The 21,301-nt window shown below is 42.2% G+C and overlaps 1 protein-coding gene across 1 annotated transcript in view; it reads left to right on the forward strand.

The window, feature by feature from the left end:
- col7a1 (collagen, type VII, alpha 1) overlaps positions 1-21,301 on the forward strand; it is an 80,674-nt gene that overhangs the window by 18,704 nt on the left and 40,669 nt on the right. The window contains exons 14-63 of the mRNA XM_049575874.1: positions 2,852-2,968; positions 3,325-3,471; positions 3,648-3,773; positions 3,887-4,033; positions 5,385-5,507; positions 5,651-5,917; positions 6,146-6,289; positions 6,407-6,538; positions 6,702-6,848; positions 7,931-8,068; positions 8,157-8,306; positions 8,399-8,535; positions 8,654-8,780; positions 8,875-9,018; positions 9,881-10,050; positions 10,339-10,380; positions 10,498-10,524; positions 10,607-10,651; positions 10,757-10,876; positions 10,960-11,031; positions 11,549-11,584; positions 11,671-11,724; positions 11,858-11,929; positions 12,141-12,254; positions 13,651-13,677; positions 13,777-13,830; positions 13,941-14,012; positions 14,095-14,154; positions 14,545-14,580; positions 14,663-14,707; positions 16,681-16,716; positions 16,826-16,870; positions 17,000-17,035; positions 17,177-17,212; positions 17,345-17,377; positions 17,494-17,565; positions 17,680-17,736; positions 17,925-17,960; positions 18,044-18,124; positions 18,576-18,611; positions 18,751-18,795; positions 18,904-18,975; positions 19,113-19,157; positions 19,247-19,282; positions 19,450-19,491; positions 19,641-19,721; positions 19,888-19,923; positions 20,046-20,081; positions 20,492-20,572; positions 20,676-20,711. Coding sequence (XP_049431831.1) covers positions 2,852-2,968; positions 3,325-3,471; positions 3,648-3,773; positions 3,887-4,033; positions 5,385-5,507; positions 5,651-5,917; positions 6,146-6,289; positions 6,407-6,538; positions 6,702-6,848; positions 7,931-8,068; positions 8,157-8,306; positions 8,399-8,535; positions 8,654-8,780; positions 8,875-9,018; positions 9,881-10,050; positions 10,339-10,380; positions 10,498-10,524; positions 10,607-10,651; positions 10,757-10,876; positions 10,960-11,031; positions 11,549-11,584; positions 11,671-11,724; positions 11,858-11,929; positions 12,141-12,254; positions 13,651-13,677; positions 13,777-13,830; positions 13,941-14,012; positions 14,095-14,154; positions 14,545-14,580; positions 14,663-14,707; positions 16,681-16,716; positions 16,826-16,870; positions 17,000-17,035; positions 17,177-17,212; positions 17,345-17,377; positions 17,494-17,565; positions 17,680-17,736; positions 17,925-17,960; positions 18,044-18,124; positions 18,576-18,611; positions 18,751-18,795; positions 18,904-18,975; positions 19,113-19,157; positions 19,247-19,282; positions 19,450-19,491; positions 19,641-19,721; positions 19,888-19,923; positions 20,046-20,081; positions 20,492-20,572; positions 20,676-20,711 — 4,070 coding nt within the window. The remainder of the gene's footprint in view (positions 1-2,851; positions 2,969-3,324; positions 3,472-3,647; positions 3,774-3,886; positions 4,034-5,384; positions 5,508-5,650; positions 5,918-6,145; positions 6,290-6,406; positions 6,539-6,701; positions 6,849-7,930; positions 8,069-8,156; positions 8,307-8,398; positions 8,536-8,653; positions 8,781-8,874; positions 9,019-9,880; positions 10,051-10,338; positions 10,381-10,497; positions 10,525-10,606; positions 10,652-10,756; positions 10,877-10,959; positions 11,032-11,548; positions 11,585-11,670; positions 11,725-11,857; positions 11,930-12,140; positions 12,255-13,650; positions 13,678-13,776; positions 13,831-13,940; positions 14,013-14,094; positions 14,155-14,544; positions 14,581-14,662; positions 14,708-16,680; positions 16,717-16,825; positions 16,871-16,999; positions 17,036-17,176; positions 17,213-17,344; positions 17,378-17,493; positions 17,566-17,679; positions 17,737-17,924; positions 17,961-18,043; positions 18,125-18,575; positions 18,612-18,750; positions 18,796-18,903; positions 18,976-19,112; positions 19,158-19,246; positions 19,283-19,449; positions 19,492-19,640; positions 19,722-19,887; positions 19,924-20,045; positions 20,082-20,491; positions 20,573-20,675; positions 20,712-21,301) is intronic.

A 21,301-nucleotide genomic window follows, 5' to 3' on the forward strand; every position in this document is an offset into this window, starting at 1 on the left:
AAAGCCTTTAGTATCTCATGGCTATTCAGTCAGTGACTTAATTGACTAGTCATTGACTAAATAGCTGTTAGATATTAAAGGCTCTTTAGATAATTACCCTCTTAAGTGCCTCAGACTCCTTCAACTATTCTAAGCTACTGGTAGTTGGACCCTCAAACTGAAGAGCACCAGAGGAACACCTTTTTCACACCCGAACAACACTCCATACTGTTATGCGACTGAGTAAAAGAATGCTTTCTGAGTAGGTGCTCGCCTTCTGTTGTGTCCCTCTGAGTACAGGGACAGGAAGTAGAGATGAAGAAGATGGCCAACAGTGTTCTCTGATGTTTGTCCCTTTTCTGAAAACCTGCACATGTTACTGTTTAGTTGTGTTTAAGGAACATTTCGAGCACACCTACACACTCATTATACACACACACCATCTGTCTGTCGTGACTAAAGCCCATATGGCGTCACTTCAGTCAGACCAGTGTTACTTGCATGAGGGCTGAGTCACTGCAGGGCCACTGTGCTGAGCAGAGATCAGGCAGAAATGGAGGACTGGAGATGTTTGTGTGGCCCAGTTCTGCTATCAAACAAGCGGGATGTATACAGCGCTCTATATACTGTGCACCGCAGTAACTTAAACTTTAGCTGAGCTTGTTTCTCTCTGTTTGTTCCTGTGTAAACCAGCAGAGTAACAGCTATTTGCTGTGTATGTGGTTTGTGAAAAGTTGTCTGTTCCTTCTCATTAGGAAAAAATGTTGACTTTGATTTTTTGATTTTAGCGAGGACCACATTGAATGAAGCTTTCATGTTTATATGCAGATATATCTTTAATATATTCAGCAAAACCATTATGTTTTCTAACATGTAGGGTGCTTAACGTTAAGTCCTGCACATCAGACTGCATGATCTTTAAAGTTTAAGTTTTAAAAATGATCATTGGTTTTATTTTTATCCTCTTCCACATTGCCAACCACTTCAATAGCTTTGTGTGGCATTCAGCAAATGTGTTATGGAGCAAAATGTTGAATTTGTTTGTGTATAGTCCGACTCTAAGGCCTGAAAGAGACGTCAATGGGTGCCTGTTGCTCTGTAGATTTCTGCTCTGTTCTGCTCTGTTGTCTGACCTGTGTGGTCCCCACTGACACCTGGCACTTTCATGTTGATTTGTTAACATGTTCATCACTCGAACAAGAAAAGACCTGTGGCCTCATACAGTGTACAGATCATTCTTTGCTCTTTGTCACAGAGAGCATTTCTTTGAACCAAGTTCACTACACCTGCAGCCCGAGGGGCAGAGGTTTGGTACCATCTGCAATGAAAAACTCTGTATCTGTGATTTATTTAGCCATCAATTATAGAATATTGGCACCTCCTCAGAACAGTAGTTTCACTATCATTTCACAACAGATTCCTGAACTCTAAAGATAACCAAAGTACTGGCATGAATATGTGCAGGTTGTGTGTGAATGTGTTGAAAACTGCATCTGGCTGAAGGACAAATGAATTGTGGGTTTGGAACAGTTTCAAACTGGCATGTGTGTTCACGATCACTGGCTTGGTTTAGTTGTTCTTTATTGTTTTGCACTGGGACCAATGAGATACTCCATTTTATCAAATAGAAAAGCTCAAGGGCCTTAACCGCAAGTCTCCAGATGTTTCTCTTTATACCTCATAGAATTTCTCCAACACTTCACATAATGTCCAGAGACACTGACAGTTGTGTGTGGAGCAATTATTTTCCCTTCAGTTTTTTTCTTGTCAGCCTTCAGCACAAGACATGATACCCTACTAAGATGGATGTGTCAGGATGGGACATCTTTACAAGCTACAGGAGGATGTGTATATGAGGGTGGGCGGGTGTCTTTCAAAGTCATGGGCTTTTTATTACCAAGTTACTGCTTTGTGTTACTATCCCCGCTTTCCTTCCGTGGTACTTCTCTTTTTGGCCCAAATTAGCCTAATAAACAACACAGAACACAGAGACACAGAAAATACAAACGGTAAGCAGGTATCCACTATTGCAGGCACAGGTAACAGAGCGTGTTCCTCACAAGATGGCGCCCCTGTCCCACACAACATGACGTACCTTCATATCCCCTGTTGTAGGGGGGCAGGGGTATTGTTTAATATTTAATATTTCTATTGTAGGATAATTAGGAGTTTAGTTGTTTTTGCATAGAATTGTTATTTGATTGTCTTTATTGATTTTGCAGTAACTTTGGTTTGTCTGTTGGAGGCGCTTCCTGTAAACCAGGGGTCGAGGCTCCTCAAGGGTGGTTCATTGTTGAAGTTTGTTCTGATCAGGTGTGGACCTGCGGGAAGTGTGCTGCTAGCTCCCCAGTAGCCATGGGCCTAGCTGACTTACAGTATATGTCTCCTTATTTTCTTGAAAAGTTTATCTTGATTTATTTAGTTTCATTTTTGTATATAATTTGATTTTCACAGCCTCACCAAAACCAGCCTGTCTGTTGGTGTTCTGTAAATGTCACTGGCGGTCTCTGTGTGCTCTTTTTGGGACAACTTGGCCAGTCCTTTCAATACCCACTGATTTGTCTAATGTAGAGCCTAACATTAGCTTCAGCTGAACTCCAGACTTGAGAGAACAGGGACTGTGGGTTTTGTCACATACACTGGAATCATTTTAGGAAGGGATCTCTTGTGGCTGGCATGGACAGAAGGAATTACTACAGCAACCAGTAAACCTTTCAGTGTACATACAGTAGAGGCATTTCAGTACTGTGTTAATACAGACCTGAAAAAGTTCAAACCTGTCCTTTTACATTTTTCATTGAGTGATTGATGGGAATATAGCTGTGTCATCTTATGCAATTACATACATATGATATAACATTTCTTCCCTCAGAGCGTCAGGAGCAGCAGGTCCTCAGAGCAGCTACCACCGGCCCCTCCTCTATTCGTCTCACCTGGAGAATTATCCCATCCTCTCGAGGGTACCGCCTAGAGTGGAGGGCGGGGGAAGGTCAGACACACACGCTCAAACATTCACTTGTGCCTTTGGTAGTCCTTCTGTGTCTGCGTTAAAACATGAAGTAAGGAGGGCTGTGCAAAGTGGAAAAGTTATTATAATGATCTCAAGAAATAATTTTTTATATGTAATGAGTATGTGCTAACAATTTCAAAGTCAAGCCTAATAAGTATTAATGTAAGTGTTTCAAATCTCATTTTGTGATTCCTTGTTTTATCCCAACATGTTTTGACTGACATGTATCCAAATACAAAGCCAGCTCCACTGTTGGGTTGCAGGTAGAAGGATACCAGTATTTTAGGTAAAATGAATAGAAATCCAGTGATTTTGAGCCGTTGCTCTGTCTCCAGGAGGACGTGCCGAGACCCTGACCTTTCCTAGAACCACTTCCAGCCATGAGCTAACAGGCCTTCAGCCCAACACAGAATATATCATCAAGCTGTACACGTTGTTTGAAGGTCGTGAGGAAGCCACACCTGTCTCCACCACATCCAGAGGTCAGTAGCTCAGCCTTGGGGCACAAAACTCTAAATTCATTTTGGGTTGATTTATGGGTCATAAATATGCTGGAGGTTAGATTCCAGCTAGTTCTGAATAGGTTTTCCTGCAGATATCTTAAGTTTTTGTGCTTGTATCCATTTTTCATGAGTGTCCTAATCCTTTGGTGTTGCAGAGGAACAGCCAGTGGGGAAAGTGTCCAACCTGAGAGTGGTGGAGTCTCTGGGCAGCACCGTCAGACTCGGCTGGACAGGTGTAGCCGGGGCCACACAGTACCGCATCATTATCCAGAGCACAGACGGTACACCGACTGATATTTGTGCATTATTTTATGATTTCTTTAGATTTTTTTGTGCGAAATTATTAATGAAAACATGTTCGTGAAAAGTATCTGTTTGTTTCACGTTACAACAGTGGGAACAGAGGAAATACGGAATATCCCTGGAAACCAGACGACCCTTGACCTCAGAGACTTGTCAGTGGGAGTGTCTTATGGAGTCAGTGTCACAGCGCTGGTTGGAGAAAATGAAGGAGACCCAGTTACTGTCTACATCAAACCAGGTGGGCTGAGCAGTGATACTGTGCTCCGGTGTGCTTTATTCTGTTTTCCTCTTCCTGTAAACCGCTAATCCCAGATAGCAGATGACTAAAATTCCCATCTAATTTTGAATGTAAATGATCCTCTGCTGTATTCATTTAACTGTTCCCAACCTTAATTTGCTCTTTCTTTTGTTTTGCCATTTGACAATGACTTGACTGTTCTATAGGAGTGTTTACATGGACCATGATATTCCACTAATAATCAGAATAATATCCCAGTCAGAATAAAAGTACCTCATGTATCCACCTCAGTTGGAGGAGACTGACTCAATGGGAAGGAATTTTCAGTCTCGTTGAGACCTTTGATAATGTGTTTAAAAAGAAAATATTAGCACCCAATAACCATGTCAATGCTGATCTGACGTTTTTTCTGCAGATGTTCACCAAACATGGTGATAACATTTGTTGATGCAGCTGGACGCGCTGCACACAACATGCCAACAGCTGTTTCAATATGAGCCGGCTGATTTTGTCAGAAAATTGTTCATAATTTAAAAACATATTTAAGGCTCTGCTTGTGCCACATTCATATGTGAGTGCTCTGATTAATAAATGGATTGCTTGATTTTAAACAGTAGCCTTATGTGAGCTTGTTATTCTACTGCTATCAGTTGCAGTAGTCTGCATATGAGACATTTAGAGAACATCTGTAAATTATAACATTGACTGATAATCTGCATGTGAGGTGTTTGAGAACGTCTGTATGTCACTGTAACCTAGGTTACTCTTACTTTAAGGGTGGAACCACTTCTTTCTCTACGCTTCATGTATTGAATGAATTGAATTTTCTCATTAAGGTTGGAAATAGAAAAACTTCTTGTTCTGTTAAATTTCTGGCAGATTAGACGCTGCACAACAGGTTGAACCATTGTGCTTAAATCAGAAATAATCTATTCTGATTAAATGTTTTGGTGCATGTAAACACATCTTATTGGATCACCTTATTTAGCATCTATCTAAACAGTTCAGTTGGAATCTCAGGACGATTCGAACTGGACTGAAGAAATATTGTCCAGTGTTCCAGAGAGTTGTTGTAAGCAAAGTCTCTCATTTATCTTGTACTATCAACACCACTGTTGACAGATACTGTTTAGTACTATAGTATGTATACCTGGTGTATCTAGATAAAGGCAGTTACCCAACATACAGTATGTGTCTACATATTTGTTAATATCTTAGTTGGAATTTTTAGCGTACAAACTTTTCTCTGTGTACCTGTAGTTTCTCTTCAAGTGAAATACTCAGGTTTGAATTCTTGCAAAGATTTACATTGAATTTTGCCACATGAGTCCCTGTATGTCCTTCATTCCAGAGCAAGGTCCTGGCAGAGTGACGAACCTCAGAGTGACAAACGCAAACAGTCGGAGAATTCGAATTGCCTGGGCAGGTGTTACTGGGTCGACAGGTTACAGGGTTACTTGGAGACAAGGCAACAGTAAGTGTTCTGTGTTGTCATGTTTGGGAGTTTATCCTTTTGAACCCTGTATTTGAAGCTGGCTTTGAAGTTTTATATCTTAACTTAATATTCTTCTTTTTTTTTTTTAATCGCCTGATTTGACATCATGTTGTGCCTTGCAGATCCAGAGCAGTCTCGTCTTCTGGGGGCGGAGGCTACATCCTTCACCATAGACGGCCTGCAGCCAGATGAGGCAATAGTAATTGGTGTTGCATCTGTGGTTGATCAACGCGTTGGAGAGGTGGTCACACTGTCCAGTCGGACTAATCCCCACGGTGGATCAGTGTCTGGCCTTCGCATCGTTGACGTCACATCTCAGAAGATACGCATTGCATGGTCACCTTCCACTAGGGCAACTGGCTATAAGATCACTTGGCGTCGTGAAGATGGTAAGCAATGATTAGAACTAATTATTTTACTAATACTAATACTAATTATTTTAAACACACAAGATACATCCATCAACTGACAACAGGGTAATATAAAGAGTAATGACAGCTTGGTGTTTAGATGTGGGTAGTGATCTGGCTGTCAGTCTCTTCTATCCTCATCTGTCTAGTTGGTGAAAGACACAAATTTCTACATTTCCATCTCTTTGCCATGTTTTGCTGGTGAAGGAGTTGAAACAACGCGTAATGTGGCCGCCAACGTCAATTCCTTCACCATTGATGGACTACAGTCAGATTACGCCTACGCTGTGTTAGTTTCTTCACTTATTGGCTCTCGAGAAGGAAGTCCTACCACTCTGAACATCAGGACAGGTACCACACTGAGTTTTGTCAAATACACAATGTTGCTGTTGTCCAGAGAAACGTGGCTATAAGAGAGTTAATATAAAATAAAATAACTTACTGATTGTTTCCTGTTCCGACCTTCAGAGTCAGATCAGACTGTGGTAGGGACTGTGACGTCACTGCAAGTTCAGGAGACCCGTGGAGAGGTTGTCCGAGTCACTTGGGTTGGTGTCCAAGGAGCAACAGCGTATCGGGTGTCTTGGAGGAGAACAGACGGTACATCTTTTGTTGTTCCATTTCACTTTAGTGATGAAATCTTTTCATACAGGTCTCACATGTCAGTGTCATAATAAAAGCATCATTTTAACCCTTAAAATATGCATGTCAAGTTAAAGTTTGACTGTACACTACTCACTGTTGCAATTGTGTGCCGCTGCAGGTGGTGAAGAGAGGAGTCAGGTGGTGGACGGAGATGTGACAGCAGTGGATTTGGAGCAGTTGGATCCCGGAGCTCAGTATGAGGTGCAGGTCATGGCTTTAGTTCAAAACAGAGAGGGATCCCCTGTGTCTGTCAGAGTCACCACACGTGAGTCCCGTCTTTCCATATTCAGCTATTATTTCAAGGTTCCTGAAAAGATGTAATAATCCTCAAAAGGAGAAAGCAGCCTTAAAAGCCTTCTTAAAGGAACACTTAACCCCCCAAAGTAACATTTGTTTATCAATAACTCACCAGTGTTAACATGGAATTTTTGGAGAAAACTTTTCTTCCATGCCCTGAGTGAACAAAAAATCAAAAAAATGGGGAAAATTCTTAAAGTTAAATTCTTACAGTCTCATTTATCCAGTCTTATGCTCAGTTCTTCCCAAACAGACAGCCCTTTGCGACAGGGTTGTTATTGTATGACTTTGGTGTTGTTGTACAGTTAGTTCAGATTCAACAAAGTCACACAATAACATAAACAAACCAACTGAACAGCTCCCGTATTCATAGTCGATTGGACTCTGGCTTTGACGAGACCAGAGATAAGTCTGACTTTACACTCAATCCCCTGTAGTAAAAGGCTGACTGTTTGGCAAGTACTGAGCATATGATTGGATAGTGAGACTTGGATTATACTGTTTGCAAATGGATCTTTTGTTATAGTTTTGCTGTTGTTAAAACACAGACCCTTATGGCTTCTGTAAGAATTTTCTTGATTTTTTTTTTTTTTTGGATCCTTTGTTTATTAGAGGCAGGCAAGTAAAACAAAGTTTTTTTTTAATAAATTCATCATATGTGAGTTACTGATAAGCAAATGCTAAATTTGCAAGGTGAAGTGTTCCTTTAAAGGAATGGATGAGTTTAGTTTAGTTTAGTACTTGACGTTTTTGACAACAATTTTGTTCACAAATGCTGAATATAGGAAAATATAACATACTTCATATTGCATTGTTGGCCTCAATAATATCTTGTATATCAAGACTTACCCTGAAACATGCCAGTATTAAGTCACAAAATAAAACCTTGAAAGTCACTGAGAGGCCTTTGAACTTCATGTGCAAGTGAATACTTTGTTTCATCTAATAGTTCAGTATTGCACCACGTAAAAATTCGTATATTTCAAGAAAAATATTTGATGAAATGTCAACTAAAATGTTAATGATTCTTCACTGCGTATGTGTACACAGCTGGTGCCTACACCCCCCCTCCGACAGTAACTGCCACAACTTTACGAGTGGCGGAGGTTACCCGGGATTCTGTGCGGCTTGGCTGGACTCCACTACCAGGTGCCACAGGATATATTCTGCGCTGGAGAGATGAGACAGGTGAGACATGTTGTGTGTTTTTAATTTTGTTGAAACTTTTATACGCCTGCTCTTCAGTCCTATCATTTTAACCATGCGCATTTCTCAGATACTGGTGTAGGCTTTTCTGTTACGCTCCCTGCTGCGTCCAGCTCTTACCAGGTGACTGGGCTGCGTTTGGGTCGTCGTTATCGCTTCACCATTCAGCCCACTTTTGTCAGTGGATTGGGAACAGAGACCTCTGTAGATGAGCACACTGGTAACACACCGACACATCCCTTTTCATATACTCATACCCATACCCTTAAACATCTTTTGGTACCATACTTACCCCACAAACTCTGTCTGCAGTGTGTGTGGGCGGGCGTTTGGACGTGGTGTTTGTGGTGCCAGCATCGACCGATCGGATTAGATTTGCAAGACCTCTGCGTGAACTCCTCACAAGTGCAGCACGGTCGCTCAACACTATAGGACCCCGTGACTCACAGGTACTGAACTTGATGAAGTCTCAAATCAGGGAGTAGAGAAATGCAAACCTGAATCTGCTGCTATCGTCCTTTTTAGTCGTGTACTGACAACATTTTCATTATTTTCTACCTGTTTCAGATGGGAGTTGTTGTATACGGTTACAGACCCAAAATATGGTTCCTGCTTAATCGCCATGGCAGGTCTGACACACTTCTTCAAGAAATCCAGTCCACCCCCTTTGATGAAAGCCCCGGGAATAACATTGGTCAGTTTCTTCTCACTGATACATGTCATTTTTTTAACTTAGTGCTCGGTAAGTGTATGTTAGGAGTTGTGACATTGTCTGTCTCCCTCTGCAGGTGAGGCAGTGAGATACATCAGGCAGTATCTTCTGACCCCCTCAGCGGGACGGAGACCGAGGGTCCCTGGTGCTGTCGTCATCATTGCTGACAAAAAATCAGCTGACAACCTGACTTTGGCAGCCAGCAGCCTCAAGGCTTCAGGTGTGCTGGAGCAGACAAACAAGCAGTCACAATGCAGTCGCCTGTAGGATGACACTTAGGGTTTGAGCTGTAACCTGGTTGGATGTAACTACCTGCAGCCACCAGATGAATAGTGGCTTCATCCTGACAATTTGTTTCAAGATTTGATCCACAAAAGTGTATTTGAATTGATTTACTTTCCTTAAACCTGTTAAGTCACAGTGACAGATGCCCCAATCTGGAACTTAAAGGGACAGTTCACCCCAAAAATAAGAATGCATATTTCTCCTCTTACCTGTAGTGCTGTTCATCAGTCTAGATTGTTTTGTTGTGAGTTGCAGAGTGTTGGCGATATCAGCCGTAGAGAAATCTGCCTCTTCTCCAATATAATGGCACTCTGCTTGTGCTTAAAATGCCCAAAAAGTGGCTCTTTCCAGAAATTGTGACCCACTCAAGATAATCCATAGACCTTGATGTGAACAGTTTCATTAAGGAACTATTTTCTTTCTACTGAACTACACCTATCGATCATATTGCCACACAGAAAGAAGCGTGCATCTACTGCTAGCTCACCTAGCACCTCTGAGCTAGCTAATGTTACAGCTCAGCCGAGGAGGACGCCATTGATGTTCATCTTGCGCTGTCACAAGCTTGAGCCTCTCATCCATAAGTAGATGCATGCTTCAACTCTACAACACTCTTTATCTCACACTAAGACAATCTAGATGGATAAATAGCGTCCCAGGAGAGAGGAAAAGGATGTATTTTTGATTTTGGGCTGAACTGACATAAAAAACATAAAAAAAATGCCGTATGCTTCTATGCCTCTGTTCCATTAGACACACCTGTTGCTGTGTGTCCATGTATGTGTGTTTTCTGTCAGGTGTGACAGTGTTAGCAGTGGGTATAGACCAGGCGGATACCGAGGAGCTGCGTCAGGCAGTGACGGATGGCAGCACCCAAAACATCCTGTATGCTCGTGATGCAGCACAGATGGACTCTGCACATACCGGTCTGGCAGATTTGCTCTGTGGTATCGCCAGAATACCAGACGTAAGAAGAACCTGGAAAAAAAGCATGTTTTGTTTATAGTTGTGTTTTCAAGCTTGGCGTGATCTGTGTACAGCTGACACAGTAGTGACCAAGAGTAAAACAACACATTTTCCCCTTTGTTGTGATTTTACAATACTATGACTCTCACTCTCAAATGTTGTTTATGGTATTTTGTGGCTTTTTTTTTAATGGAAATAGCATGGGATCTAAGTACTATAGTAAAGGAGGAGATAATACTAAAAACTCTCTTTCATCTGAGTCTAATGTTACTGTCCTCTTTTTGTTTAGGTAGGTCCAGGTCCAGAGGCGTGTCCCGCTCAGTGCCCTCGGGTAAGTCCTCTAACTCTATTTTCATGCTGTATTGAAACCTTTAAACCTATGACAGTAACGACGTGCCTTTAAGTTATACTGCATGATTTGTAGTTTACTCTTTCCACTTTCTTTTAGGGTGAGAGGGGAGAACGTGGAGAGAAGGTACAGTGCAGAAAGTTACTACCTTTTTTTCCCGCTGTCCTTGTAATTTGTATTTTCAGCTGTTTTTTGTTTAACCCCACAGGGTGAGAGAGGCAGAGATGGTTCAGATGGACGCAAAGGAGAGCCTGTGAGTCATTCATGAACGCTGACCTATTGACAGCAATGTACGGAATTAAGTTATGGATCATACATACTAATGTGCTGTTCGTGTGTGTGTGTGTTTGTGATATAGGGTCGTGACGGTCTGCCTGGGAGGGAAGGCCCCAGAGGACCTGAAGGACGCCCAGGTCCACCAGGCCAGACTATCCCTATTGAGCGCCCAGGGGGGGTGAAAGGAGAAAAGGGGGAGAGAGTGAGTACAGCCGAAGCCACGCCAAAACTATAAAAGCATCCCTTATGAGGACTGAAATAAAAGGCAGTTTGTTTTATGTTCAGGGTTTTCCTGGCATTGATGGAAGTCCAGGGTTGCCGGGACGACCAGGTTCCCCTGGAAATGCAGGGGTCCCGGTGAGTAGAGGGACCACAGACAACGATGAATAAGGACAATGTGTATCCACTTCCTCCCACTGTACAAAAATGAAGCCAAAATATCCCAGATAGAGGCACTGCCATCTTGAGCTGGTGATGTCATCTGGAGTCAGAGTCTGTGTAGTAGTGATCTCTGGCGGTGTCGAGTTCCCACCCATACACCCGTCCGACCTGATCACGAGTGAAACACAGTGGTCAATCATGATGTCACACCCCCTTTCTATAGCATCAAATAATTAATCAAACCCAAACTTGATATGAAAACGAACATCTGGTCCCATCTGGTCACATGGAGGGGACAGGGTTCATGACCATAACTGCAGCCAGCCACCAGGGGGCGATCAAGATGTTTTGGCTTCACTTTTGGGGAGCCCCCATGCAGTCCCTCTTCATATACAGTCTGTGAAAGGGACTAGAGCCCATGGACACAGTGGATGTGTTGATGTTGACATATTAGCACAGAGGTAATAAAATGATGTTGTGTTTGTGTCTTCAGGGTCCACAGGGCCTGCCCGGTATCAGGGGAGATCCAGTGAGTAACTCTTGTTCTCCTGAGTTGTTAGGTGGATATTTGAATATGAGGTACAGTGCCTACTAACTGTTGTTTTATTGTATTAGGGTGAATCAGGTGTGCCAGGGCCACAAGGACCAAAGGGCAGTCAAGGTGAAAGGGTGAGCTGAGCGAGCATTTCTAACCTTTTTCCTAACTGACATTACACGTGTTTGTATTTTTTTTTGTGCCAGTTTGAACAAAGCAATGTGTGAAGTGTGTCCGTCTGTTCACACTGCTCTGCTGATGCTTCAGGGTGAACCGGGCTCTGTATCAGGAGGGGGTCTTCCGGGGAGGAAAGGAGAGCCAGGCCTCCCGGGAATACCGGTAAGAAACAAGTTGTGACTTTGACCACAATCCTAAACTTGCTCTGTGTGACCACATTTATCCTCAACGGGTGTTACTTAAACAAACCCTCTACATTCTCATCTGTAATGTGATGTCCAGCTGCAGTAGAAAGGTCGGGTGTAGCTGTCTAGATTTTTGGATGGAAAAAGTGATTTCTGTTTACCAACCAGTGTTTGCGTTCCATACTAAGGGTACTCCAGGTCGGCCAGGCAGCGATGGGGCCAAAGGTGCCTCTGGGGTTCCAGGGATATCTGGTCAGGATGGCCGCCCAGGTATTCCAGGAACACCAGGACTCTCCATCAAGGTTAGTCTCCCTTTCTGCTTCTCTCCGTTTCCCCCAGTAGACAGTAACTTCAGTGTACTATGAGCTCTTAAAGGATTAAACTTGTTTTTCTTGCTCACCTCCAAAGTGAATGAGGGCTCCAAAAACAGATAGAATTCTTGATGAACTAAAGTCATAGGTCATTTAAAACAGCAAAACTGTATTGAACATGTGAGCTGCTTATCTGCCTGTTATTGTGTGACTCTGGTAAAGCCAGATTAACCCTTTAAAACACCAAAGTCACACACTAACACAAACTATCAATCGAGGCAGTGGTAGACCAGAAGCTCAGGTCACTAATGTAATGATACATAATCGAAACAGAATTTCAAATTATTTGCTATACAAACTTGCTTTGGCATCTTAAAAAGTTGGGCTGTTTTGCTGACCTGCTTCCAGACATGACATTTACAAGAACGCTTTTTATAGGCTCAAAATCATTGAAATTCTGTTGTTGTTTTCATTCAGCCAATAAAAAATTGTCATCTGTCACCTTTAATTTTGTTATGTTAATTATGTTATCAATTCCACCCTATTCACATTATTTTAATAACAGATGCAGTTGTGAAATGTTTAATTTAAACCTGTTTCCTTGATGGATTCTCTCATTTAGATTTCCACATACTATAAAAAAATTTAGTCAGTTTTCTTGAGGCATTTTAGAAACCTCAGTGAATTCTCAATGGAGTTCTTTGGCTCAGAGCACTGCTCCAAGATGAAACTGCTGTTGTCAGACTCATGCACATGGTGGTAGCATTGAGCCACGTACCTATTTCTTCAGTGGCGGTACAAGCTTTGCTTATGTGCCAGGAAGGGTGAGATTTTAGAGGTATTTATATTATATGATTTTATTTTATAGCTCAGGGTCTTGATGGCAATCTCAAGGATATTTCTCCTTGCAAATCTGAGAACTGCACACAAACTTCACCCTTTCTATACTTTCCAAAACCCATTTTTCATATTTGATAGTTGAGACAGATGGAATTTGTAGTGCATATCTGGAAAATCATATGAGTTACACTGCTCAAACTTTTAGTCTTGTATTGATTGTTAAACTCTGTAAACTAGCACTACATTAAAACAACAGTTTTTTAATTTCTCAGTAATGAAAACACTGGTTTTCTGTGGATCAGAAAGAATGACCAGTTACTCCTTTTATGTCAATAGTTTACTTTTTGTCCTAGTGCTGTGTTGTCATCAGATGGCCATAATGTTAAGATACTATAAGGAGTAGCAGAGAGATGGGATGTTTGTGCATAAACCTGTTATTAAGAGTGTCTATGCATGAAGCTATAAAGCACATCAGTATTCTGGGTTATTGCACGAGAATGTTTCCCAACAACAGTGTTAAGCATCCTCTCTGTCTCTCTTTCTGCAGGGAGAAAAGGGCAGCCCAGGAGACAGGGTGAGTCACACCATCACCAGCTTGCCCTCTCACAGCAGACATATCTCACGGAGCACGCGAACATAATGATTCTCAGCTTTTATCTCTCTTTGCTGACAGGGACCTCCAGGAGTAGGCAGCGGGGTGGCCGTGAAGGGTGACATGGGCTCCCCAGTAAGCGCTGTCAATCACTGCCAATGTGCTGACATGTTTAGTTTGCAGATGAACTCTGTCTGCAAGTGAAGGGTGTATTTTGCATTTACTAATTGCATTTTTATTATCAGGGTACTCCAGGTCCTCCAGGGGCTATGGGTCCTAGAGGGCTAGCAGGACCACAAGGCAGTAAAGGAGACAAGGTAGCTGCAGACTGATTCAGTTTGTGAGCATGTGAGCATGTTTGTGTGTATCCCAGTGTAAAGGCTTGTGTTTGTTTTTCAGGGTGATGTTGGTGATGGGGCGCCTGGACCTCCAGGCAGGCAAGGAGAGCCTGGGGACAGGGTAAGGTGAACACACAGAAATTTCAGATGGCCGATGTCAAATCTGGTTTTTGTACATCATATAAATACAGTAAATACTAGAAGGCACTGACAGAACATACCTCTGCTACGCCTGTGCAATCCTAAAACTTAAAAAAAGTCAGGCAGAGAAAAAATAATTATTCTTCTGTTACTCACAATTTAGGAAGTGTGAGCAAAGGTATAAGGTGCTTTACAAATAACCACACAGTGGCGCTATCACATTTAAAAGTACTTCTACTCAAGTCTCTCTTGCTATTTCTGACATTTCCTGCAAACTAACAGACAAACACACACATAAACAGGATTTAAACATCATCTCTTTGTTGGAACTAAAATATTTATGATTAATCATTTTGCTCGTGTCTTTCAGGGTGCCCGTGGGCCTCCAGGAGAAATTGGTAGCAAGGTAAGATAAAGGTGAGGAAAATCACTTCCTTTGTAAGCTGTTAATGGAGGAATGATCTCTGTCACTCTCTCTGTTCTGATAGGGTGACCGAGGACAGCCAGGTGAGCCTGGATCGCAGGGAGACAGGGTGAGTCACGTGATCAGAGTCAAGTACGTGCACGTCTGTGTTTGTATGACTGTGAGAGTCTGTGCGGTGCAAGTGTGGGTTTTTAATCGACTAAATTACTGTGGTCTATATTCACAGATATGGCACCAGGTTTAGTACATTTTACCACGAGGAAGAGCACATGAAATTCAACAAAATCAAAAGGTCACAGTGGGATGATAATATTAACAATATTCCTGGGCCAGACATGTGTCTCATGAAGTTCACGAAGGTCTGAAAAGTTCAAGTTAAGTGTTGGTTAGAACAGGGTGGGCACACAGCAGGTGGTTGTTTTCCTGCAATCCAATAAAAGATATGCTGCAAAGAGCTTGTTTATACCTGAATTTTAAGGCAGCTTTAATGTCAATTCCAAGGTCTTTTTTTTTTTTTTTTTTGGATGAGATGTACGTCTGATCTGTCTGTGAGAGATGAGCCTGTGCAAGTTCAGAGGCTTTTCAATGCTGGCAGCAAACCATCCCAAGTAACTGTAGCACATGTACAGTATGATCACTTTAAAAGTTACATTGTGTGCTCAAGCAGGGGTGTAAATATAGACAGTGCTGGCAGTGCAGTTGCACTGGGGCCCATGGGATAGGGTGGCCCATAGAGACAGTGGTTGGAGGGCCTGCTCTCTCTAGAGCAGAGAATGGGCCATTATGAGTGCCTCAACTTGCCACCTCAAACATACGCCTGTGTTCAAAGAAGAGTACGTTAAAATACTAATGCTGTTATCTGCTATATATGCCCTCGATAAGGCAAACCCATCTCTGTCAATATGTCTTTTTTCTTTTGTAAAATAGGCAGTAAAGTTAGTAACAAAATTCTACATTAATTTTACATAAACAATATAAACTATGAACAAACTTTTTTTTTTTTAAATCCACTTAATCATTTCTTAATGTTTTTATTTGGTACTTTTGTCATTTTCAGTGATGATTGGTAATATGTGTGTTGATGTTGTCCAACATGAAGTCTGTATTTGATCATGTGATGACACTATAAAATATACGGTAGCTGTTTCGAAGCAAAATCTGGCATGAGGGCCCGACATAATAATGTGCACTGGGGCCCATCCCATACACCATTACCATACGCCCCTGGCACCGAGATCAGTCACCCTTTTCGATAAGATGCAGGTTTTATCGAGTAAGGCTGGACTCAGACTACAGGAGTTTTGGGCAGATTTATCTCCAGTTCACCTTTTCCAACAAATGGAGTAGAAATCAGTCTGGGACCTTTGTTGGTACCAATTTTCAGCCCCAATTATCTGTTAATGTGAGAGGTTTAAGGTTCCAATCGTAAACCTCCCAAACTGCTTGCAGGTTAATCAGTGCCGCCCCGATAATTTCAAACATGTTTGATATTTAGGATTTAAAATCTGGGCGATTACACCAGTACAGAGCAGCTGACTGTGTTGCTAATCAATGGTAATCATTCCAGCCCTTGAGGCCAGTGTTAGCTAATACTACTGTTGACAGATATTAAAACTGACAGTTAAAATCTCACCTCCAGCTCTCGCTGAAGATACAACAACCTGGGTTGACTGCGTCCCAAACATCTTCCGAGACTCGATAAGCCTTCTGTTTTTGTGTTTTTGTCACTGCAAAGCATTGCATTATGTTTGTCCCTGTTTTGTTTACATCTGCTTCCCCATGAGATCACTTGTGTGGCTCCCTCTCACAGTAATCTGAATGATATCCTGTAGTGTGTGATGCACCATTATTTTCAAATCTTTTGGTGTGTGCATGTTTGAGATTGAATATTTTGTGAAGTTTGTCCTTATGTGCATGATGCAACCCAATTTCAAATGCTGATAGGATTTTAAAACTCATGTAGTCTGGGCCTGGCTTAAGTCAGACAATCAAAGGAAAGTCTTTTAACAAGACTCTAGTGAGAACAGTCACAGAACAGGCACATTTGCAAAAAATAGTGAATCTGGACGTGTGTCTTTGCAGGGGGAGAGAGGACCGGCAGGTGAAACCGGGGAAAGAGTGAGTACAACATTGTTGGTTTAGTTCTTAATTTACATTAGTTTCACGATTTACATCTTTTTCTTTCAGTGGAATTGAGTGCTGTCATCTGAATAATGTTGTCTCACAGGGCGACCCTGGGAAGCCGGGCCTCGCAGGAACACCAGGGTTGAGAGTGAGTGACTGACTGCCATGTACTATTGGCTAATGACATCAGCTTGCCTTTTTCTTCCGTATTTGCTGCATGCTCTGATTGTTATGAATGTATAGAGTCTCATGAATGAGTCTTTTCATTTGTCATCAGGGTTTACCAGGGCCCGCTGGAACGCCAGGAGAAAAGGTGAGACTGATTAAATTAAGTGTAATCATACAAGAAGCAGCGGGTCAATAGGAACGTGATTCCATCACTGAATGTTTCATAATCTGATGTAACGAATTTCCAAGCAAAGATGAAAGAACAAGTGCACCTGTCTGTTCCCAGGGAAATGAAGGTGCACGCGGGGAGCCCGGCAGGAGTGTAAGTTATCAGATAAGAAAGAAATCGTGACATATAATAATTTATCCATCCTTTCATTTTGGATATGCATTTAATGTCAGTGACAGTCTGTCTGTGATGACAAGGCCTTAATGTATTATTCAAATCATACAGACTCCAGGTTTTCCCGGGAAGAAAGGGGAGCAGGTAAGCCATCAAATTCTGTTCTCATAAAAAAAAAAAAAAAAAAAAAAAAAAATTTTGACAGAGCTCACTGTTCCTTTACTCTGATGGGTTTCCTCACCTTTACTGTTCTCCCAAAGGGGGACCGAGGCCAGACTGGTCCCGAGGGTCCAAGGGGAGAAAAAGGAGAGCCAGGACAGAGAGGAGAGAGAGTAAGCAACTAGGGGACGACAAAGCTCTGGAAAATATGGCATTGTTTGTCTGTGCGGTACACTTACAGTTTGGCAACTGTCTCAATGACATCTCGTGCTTTGTCATTTTTAAAGGGTCTTCCAGGGTTAGGAGGGTCGGCTGCTGGATCTAAAGGAGAGCCGGGAGAGAGAGTGAGTTCACACCGGAGTCATCGTCTTTATCAGAACAACAAATGGCCCAATCCTAATGTTTGCTATGATTTATTCCTGACAATAGCATCCATTATTCATGAAGCATTCCCTTGTGCCACCTGTCAGTGTAAGTCATGCCCCAAAACCACTCAAACCAAAAATACATAAAACATGTGCTCTTCCCTCAGGGACAGCCTGGTATCAGTGGAAGGCCGGGTGCCAAGGTGAGAGGCCTGCTGAGTTTTTTTTGTCAGTGTATCTGTTTATTTTGGATTATTTGATTATTGAACTCTTAACTGTTCCTTAGGGAGATGCAGGTGACCCAGGAGAGAGGGGAGAGAATGGGCGGCCAGGACTCCCAGGAAAGCCTGGCCTTCCTGGGAAAGCGGTGAGAGTGGTGTATAGGGTCTGGCTACATCCAGAACTTAACTGTGAAAAATAACACAACTGACTCTTCGACTATAACTACTCGCTTCCTCTCTTTCTGTATCTTGTTGTTAGCATTCTCTAAACACAGTAGGAAGTTGTTATCCAGCCTTTCTTTTGGTGTTTTTTTTTTTAGACAGTGAAGAAAGACATTGCACTATCGCAAAAACATAATCAAGCAGTTATTGTTAGCGCACGTTGCTCTCAGTGCTGTAATCAAAGATCAGACCGCCTGTTAAGCTTCCTTCTGTTCCTTCCAACATGCATCTCTTTCTGATGATGCCATTTTAGAGGTAAAAACAAACACTCTTTGTGTGCATAACAATTTTCTCACAGTTTCTTTTGTTCTCTGTTCTGGCCCTCTACTCTGTTGGTGTTGAAATTAATTGTATTTGTATGTTTTTTTTTCGTAGGGAGAGAGAGGAGAGAAGGGTGACGAAGGCACACCTGTGAGTATGACCTCTTCTTCTTATTGATGCCAACATCTTAATGTCCACTCTTTGTATAAAAATTGTGTGTTTATTTTTAAAGATAAGTATGTACCTACATGATGTCACTGCAAATTTCCTCCTTTCTTCTTTTCGTCAGGGGGAGTCTGGGCTTCCAGGGAAGGCGGGAGAAAGAGGACTAAGGGTAGGACAGTGTCTTTGACAAATTTTAGATTCAGGATTCTAAAACTTTACAGCAGCCATCAATGGACGGTTCAGTTAACAGACATTTTTAATTGCCCCCCCACCTCAGGGACTACCCGGTCAGCCAGGACGAGCAGGAGAGAAAGGAGACATGGGAGACCCAGGAGAGCACGGGCGAAATGTGAGGCACACATTTATGTATCATTGCACAGACAGCTTTTCAATATGCTCTTGTGCTTTTCCACTGAAGCCTTGAGAGAAGAAACAGTGAAAAAGGTCAGCTGCTCAGCATCTTTATTGATCTGTGCTCAATCACAGGGCAGCCCTGGACCCACAGGACCGAGAGGAGAGCAAGGAGAAGTGGTTTGTCGCCTGCCTTACTTTTTACAAAGTGCTTATATATCTTTATATCTACTATAAGTGGAGTCACATATTTCACCCTCTTCTTAAAGGGACCTCAAGGGCCTCCAGGACCACCAGGAAAAGTGGTGAGCGTGTTGCACTGTAACAATTTCTTTAAAAAAACAAAGTAATAATTGATAAACCACTTTAATCTTAGTAACACTGTCGTCTCCAGCATCTTCTTACCATTGAATTACTTCTCACAACTCAGTGCAGCCCAGTTCTGATGCTAAATGATTGCTCTCTTCAACAGTCTGACATCGCAGGCCAGCTGAGAGGAGACAGAGGAGAGAAGGTTTGTACTGTATCTCTGAAGAGCTTATGAGTTGCAATGAGTATCTACCCCAGTCCAGTCTTACTGCAGCTACTATTGCAGTCACACTGTGGAAAAACTAAATAACATGTCATGATTCGCTGAAAATGTTCCATCATTGCGCTCTCCAGGGCGATGCTGGCGACCCAGGAGAGCACGGAGGCAAAGGTCAGAAAGGCGAAGCAGGGACTCCCGGAGCTGCAGGCCTGCGAGTGAGTTTTCCTCATCCATGCAATTTATAAATGCTTCTGTGAGCATCTGATAAGCTCCCGCACAGTATATCCATCTGTATGTGCGCCGATCCCTCGCTCTGTTGGTCTGGTATACACAACTGATGATCCTTTGTGACTTCATGTTCTTTCCCTGCTGTCTATAAAGGGTCCTGAGGGACAACGGGGACCTGCAGGCACAAGAGTGAGTTTGCTTTTACTGCCTCTCCACTTCCATTTTTACATCAACATATCTGTAAATACCTGACTGACTTGCTCATTTGCTTTCACAAACACTGATATCACTTTCACCTCTGATATTTCCAGGGTGACGCAGGGGAAAGAGGAGCGCCTGGAGAGAAGGTTTGAAATCAATCAGTGTGGCTGGTCCTCACGATCTCACCTACTCAGCCGACCCATGTCATTTCATCAATATTAAAACAATGAATAAACTGACAGGTCTTGCTGTCCTTGGTTCCAGCAGATTCTGTTTACCACATGGTAGATTCCTAGTAGGATGAAGTGCAGAGTGTGTGGCAGAAAGCTTCATGGCTGAAAATTGAATTGAATGAATGAATGAATGATCTTTATTGCCATTAAGCTCAGGTACAATGCAATTTCGCAAGGCTTCTCTCAGTGTAGTTAGAATAAAGCAAATAAATAAAAGCAGTAATAGCAGCATAATGTTACAAAAGAGCCTTTGAGTCACTTAAACTGTGTTAGGCTGTGATGTAAAGGTGGTTTTCTAACCCTTTAAACATCTGTGTCATCAGGGAGAAAGGGGAACATCTGGGTTAGATGGACGTCCTGGTCTGGATGGTAAACCAGGTGCTGCCGGACCACCTGGACAGAGGGTACTTACGTTTATCTTTTCCCCTGATTATAAAACACTTTGTATGTTTGGGTGATAAATGTGTGCAGCTGATTCACTGTATTTATTTTTTCTTTGTGTTGCAGGGTGATCCTGGGAAACAGGGGGATCCTGGAAGAGATGTGAGTTCATTTTTTCGCTGTGTAGTTGTTAAAAAATACATGATTGCATTAGTTATCAGTAATCATGAAAACAAGTGCTGATATGTTTGTGTTATGCCCTCTGTAGTGGTGAGTTTTGTATTTATGTAGTAAGTGCTTTAACGGTTTTATTTTGATCATATCATCTAAATTATTTATCAGACACATTTTCAGTACTCTCATCTCTGCCCCTGAATTGCAATCACACGTGTACTTTATGTGCACATGCTGCAGAGGGCACTGTGGAGAGGTTGAAATTCAGTCTTCACTCTTGTAGCCAGTTGCATAAGCCAACTGTAGGGAAAGATGTCTCCAGGCTGGTCCAGTTTCACATGAGACCATTATGTAATATTGACCATGATAATGATTCTGAAAGTACACTAGTGCTCAACTTATAGTTAAGTTAAATAGTTTATATCCTATTTTAAGGGGAGACACATAACCACTCTGTTACTGCTGCTGTACGCAGCCGTGCAGAGACCTGAAGAGGGACAGATGCTCAAAGTTCAAAGAGGGCATATAAAATAAAATTTCAAACACTATACACCGACATAATTTATAGTATTACGTGC

The sequence above is a fragment of the Epinephelus fuscoguttatus genome, linkage group LG1, assembly GCF_011397635.1.
Source record: "Epinephelus fuscoguttatus linkage group LG1, E.fuscoguttatus.final_Chr_v1".
Lineage (NCBI taxonomy): Eukaryota > Metazoa > Chordata > Actinopteri > Perciformes > Serranidae > Epinephelus > Epinephelus fuscoguttatus.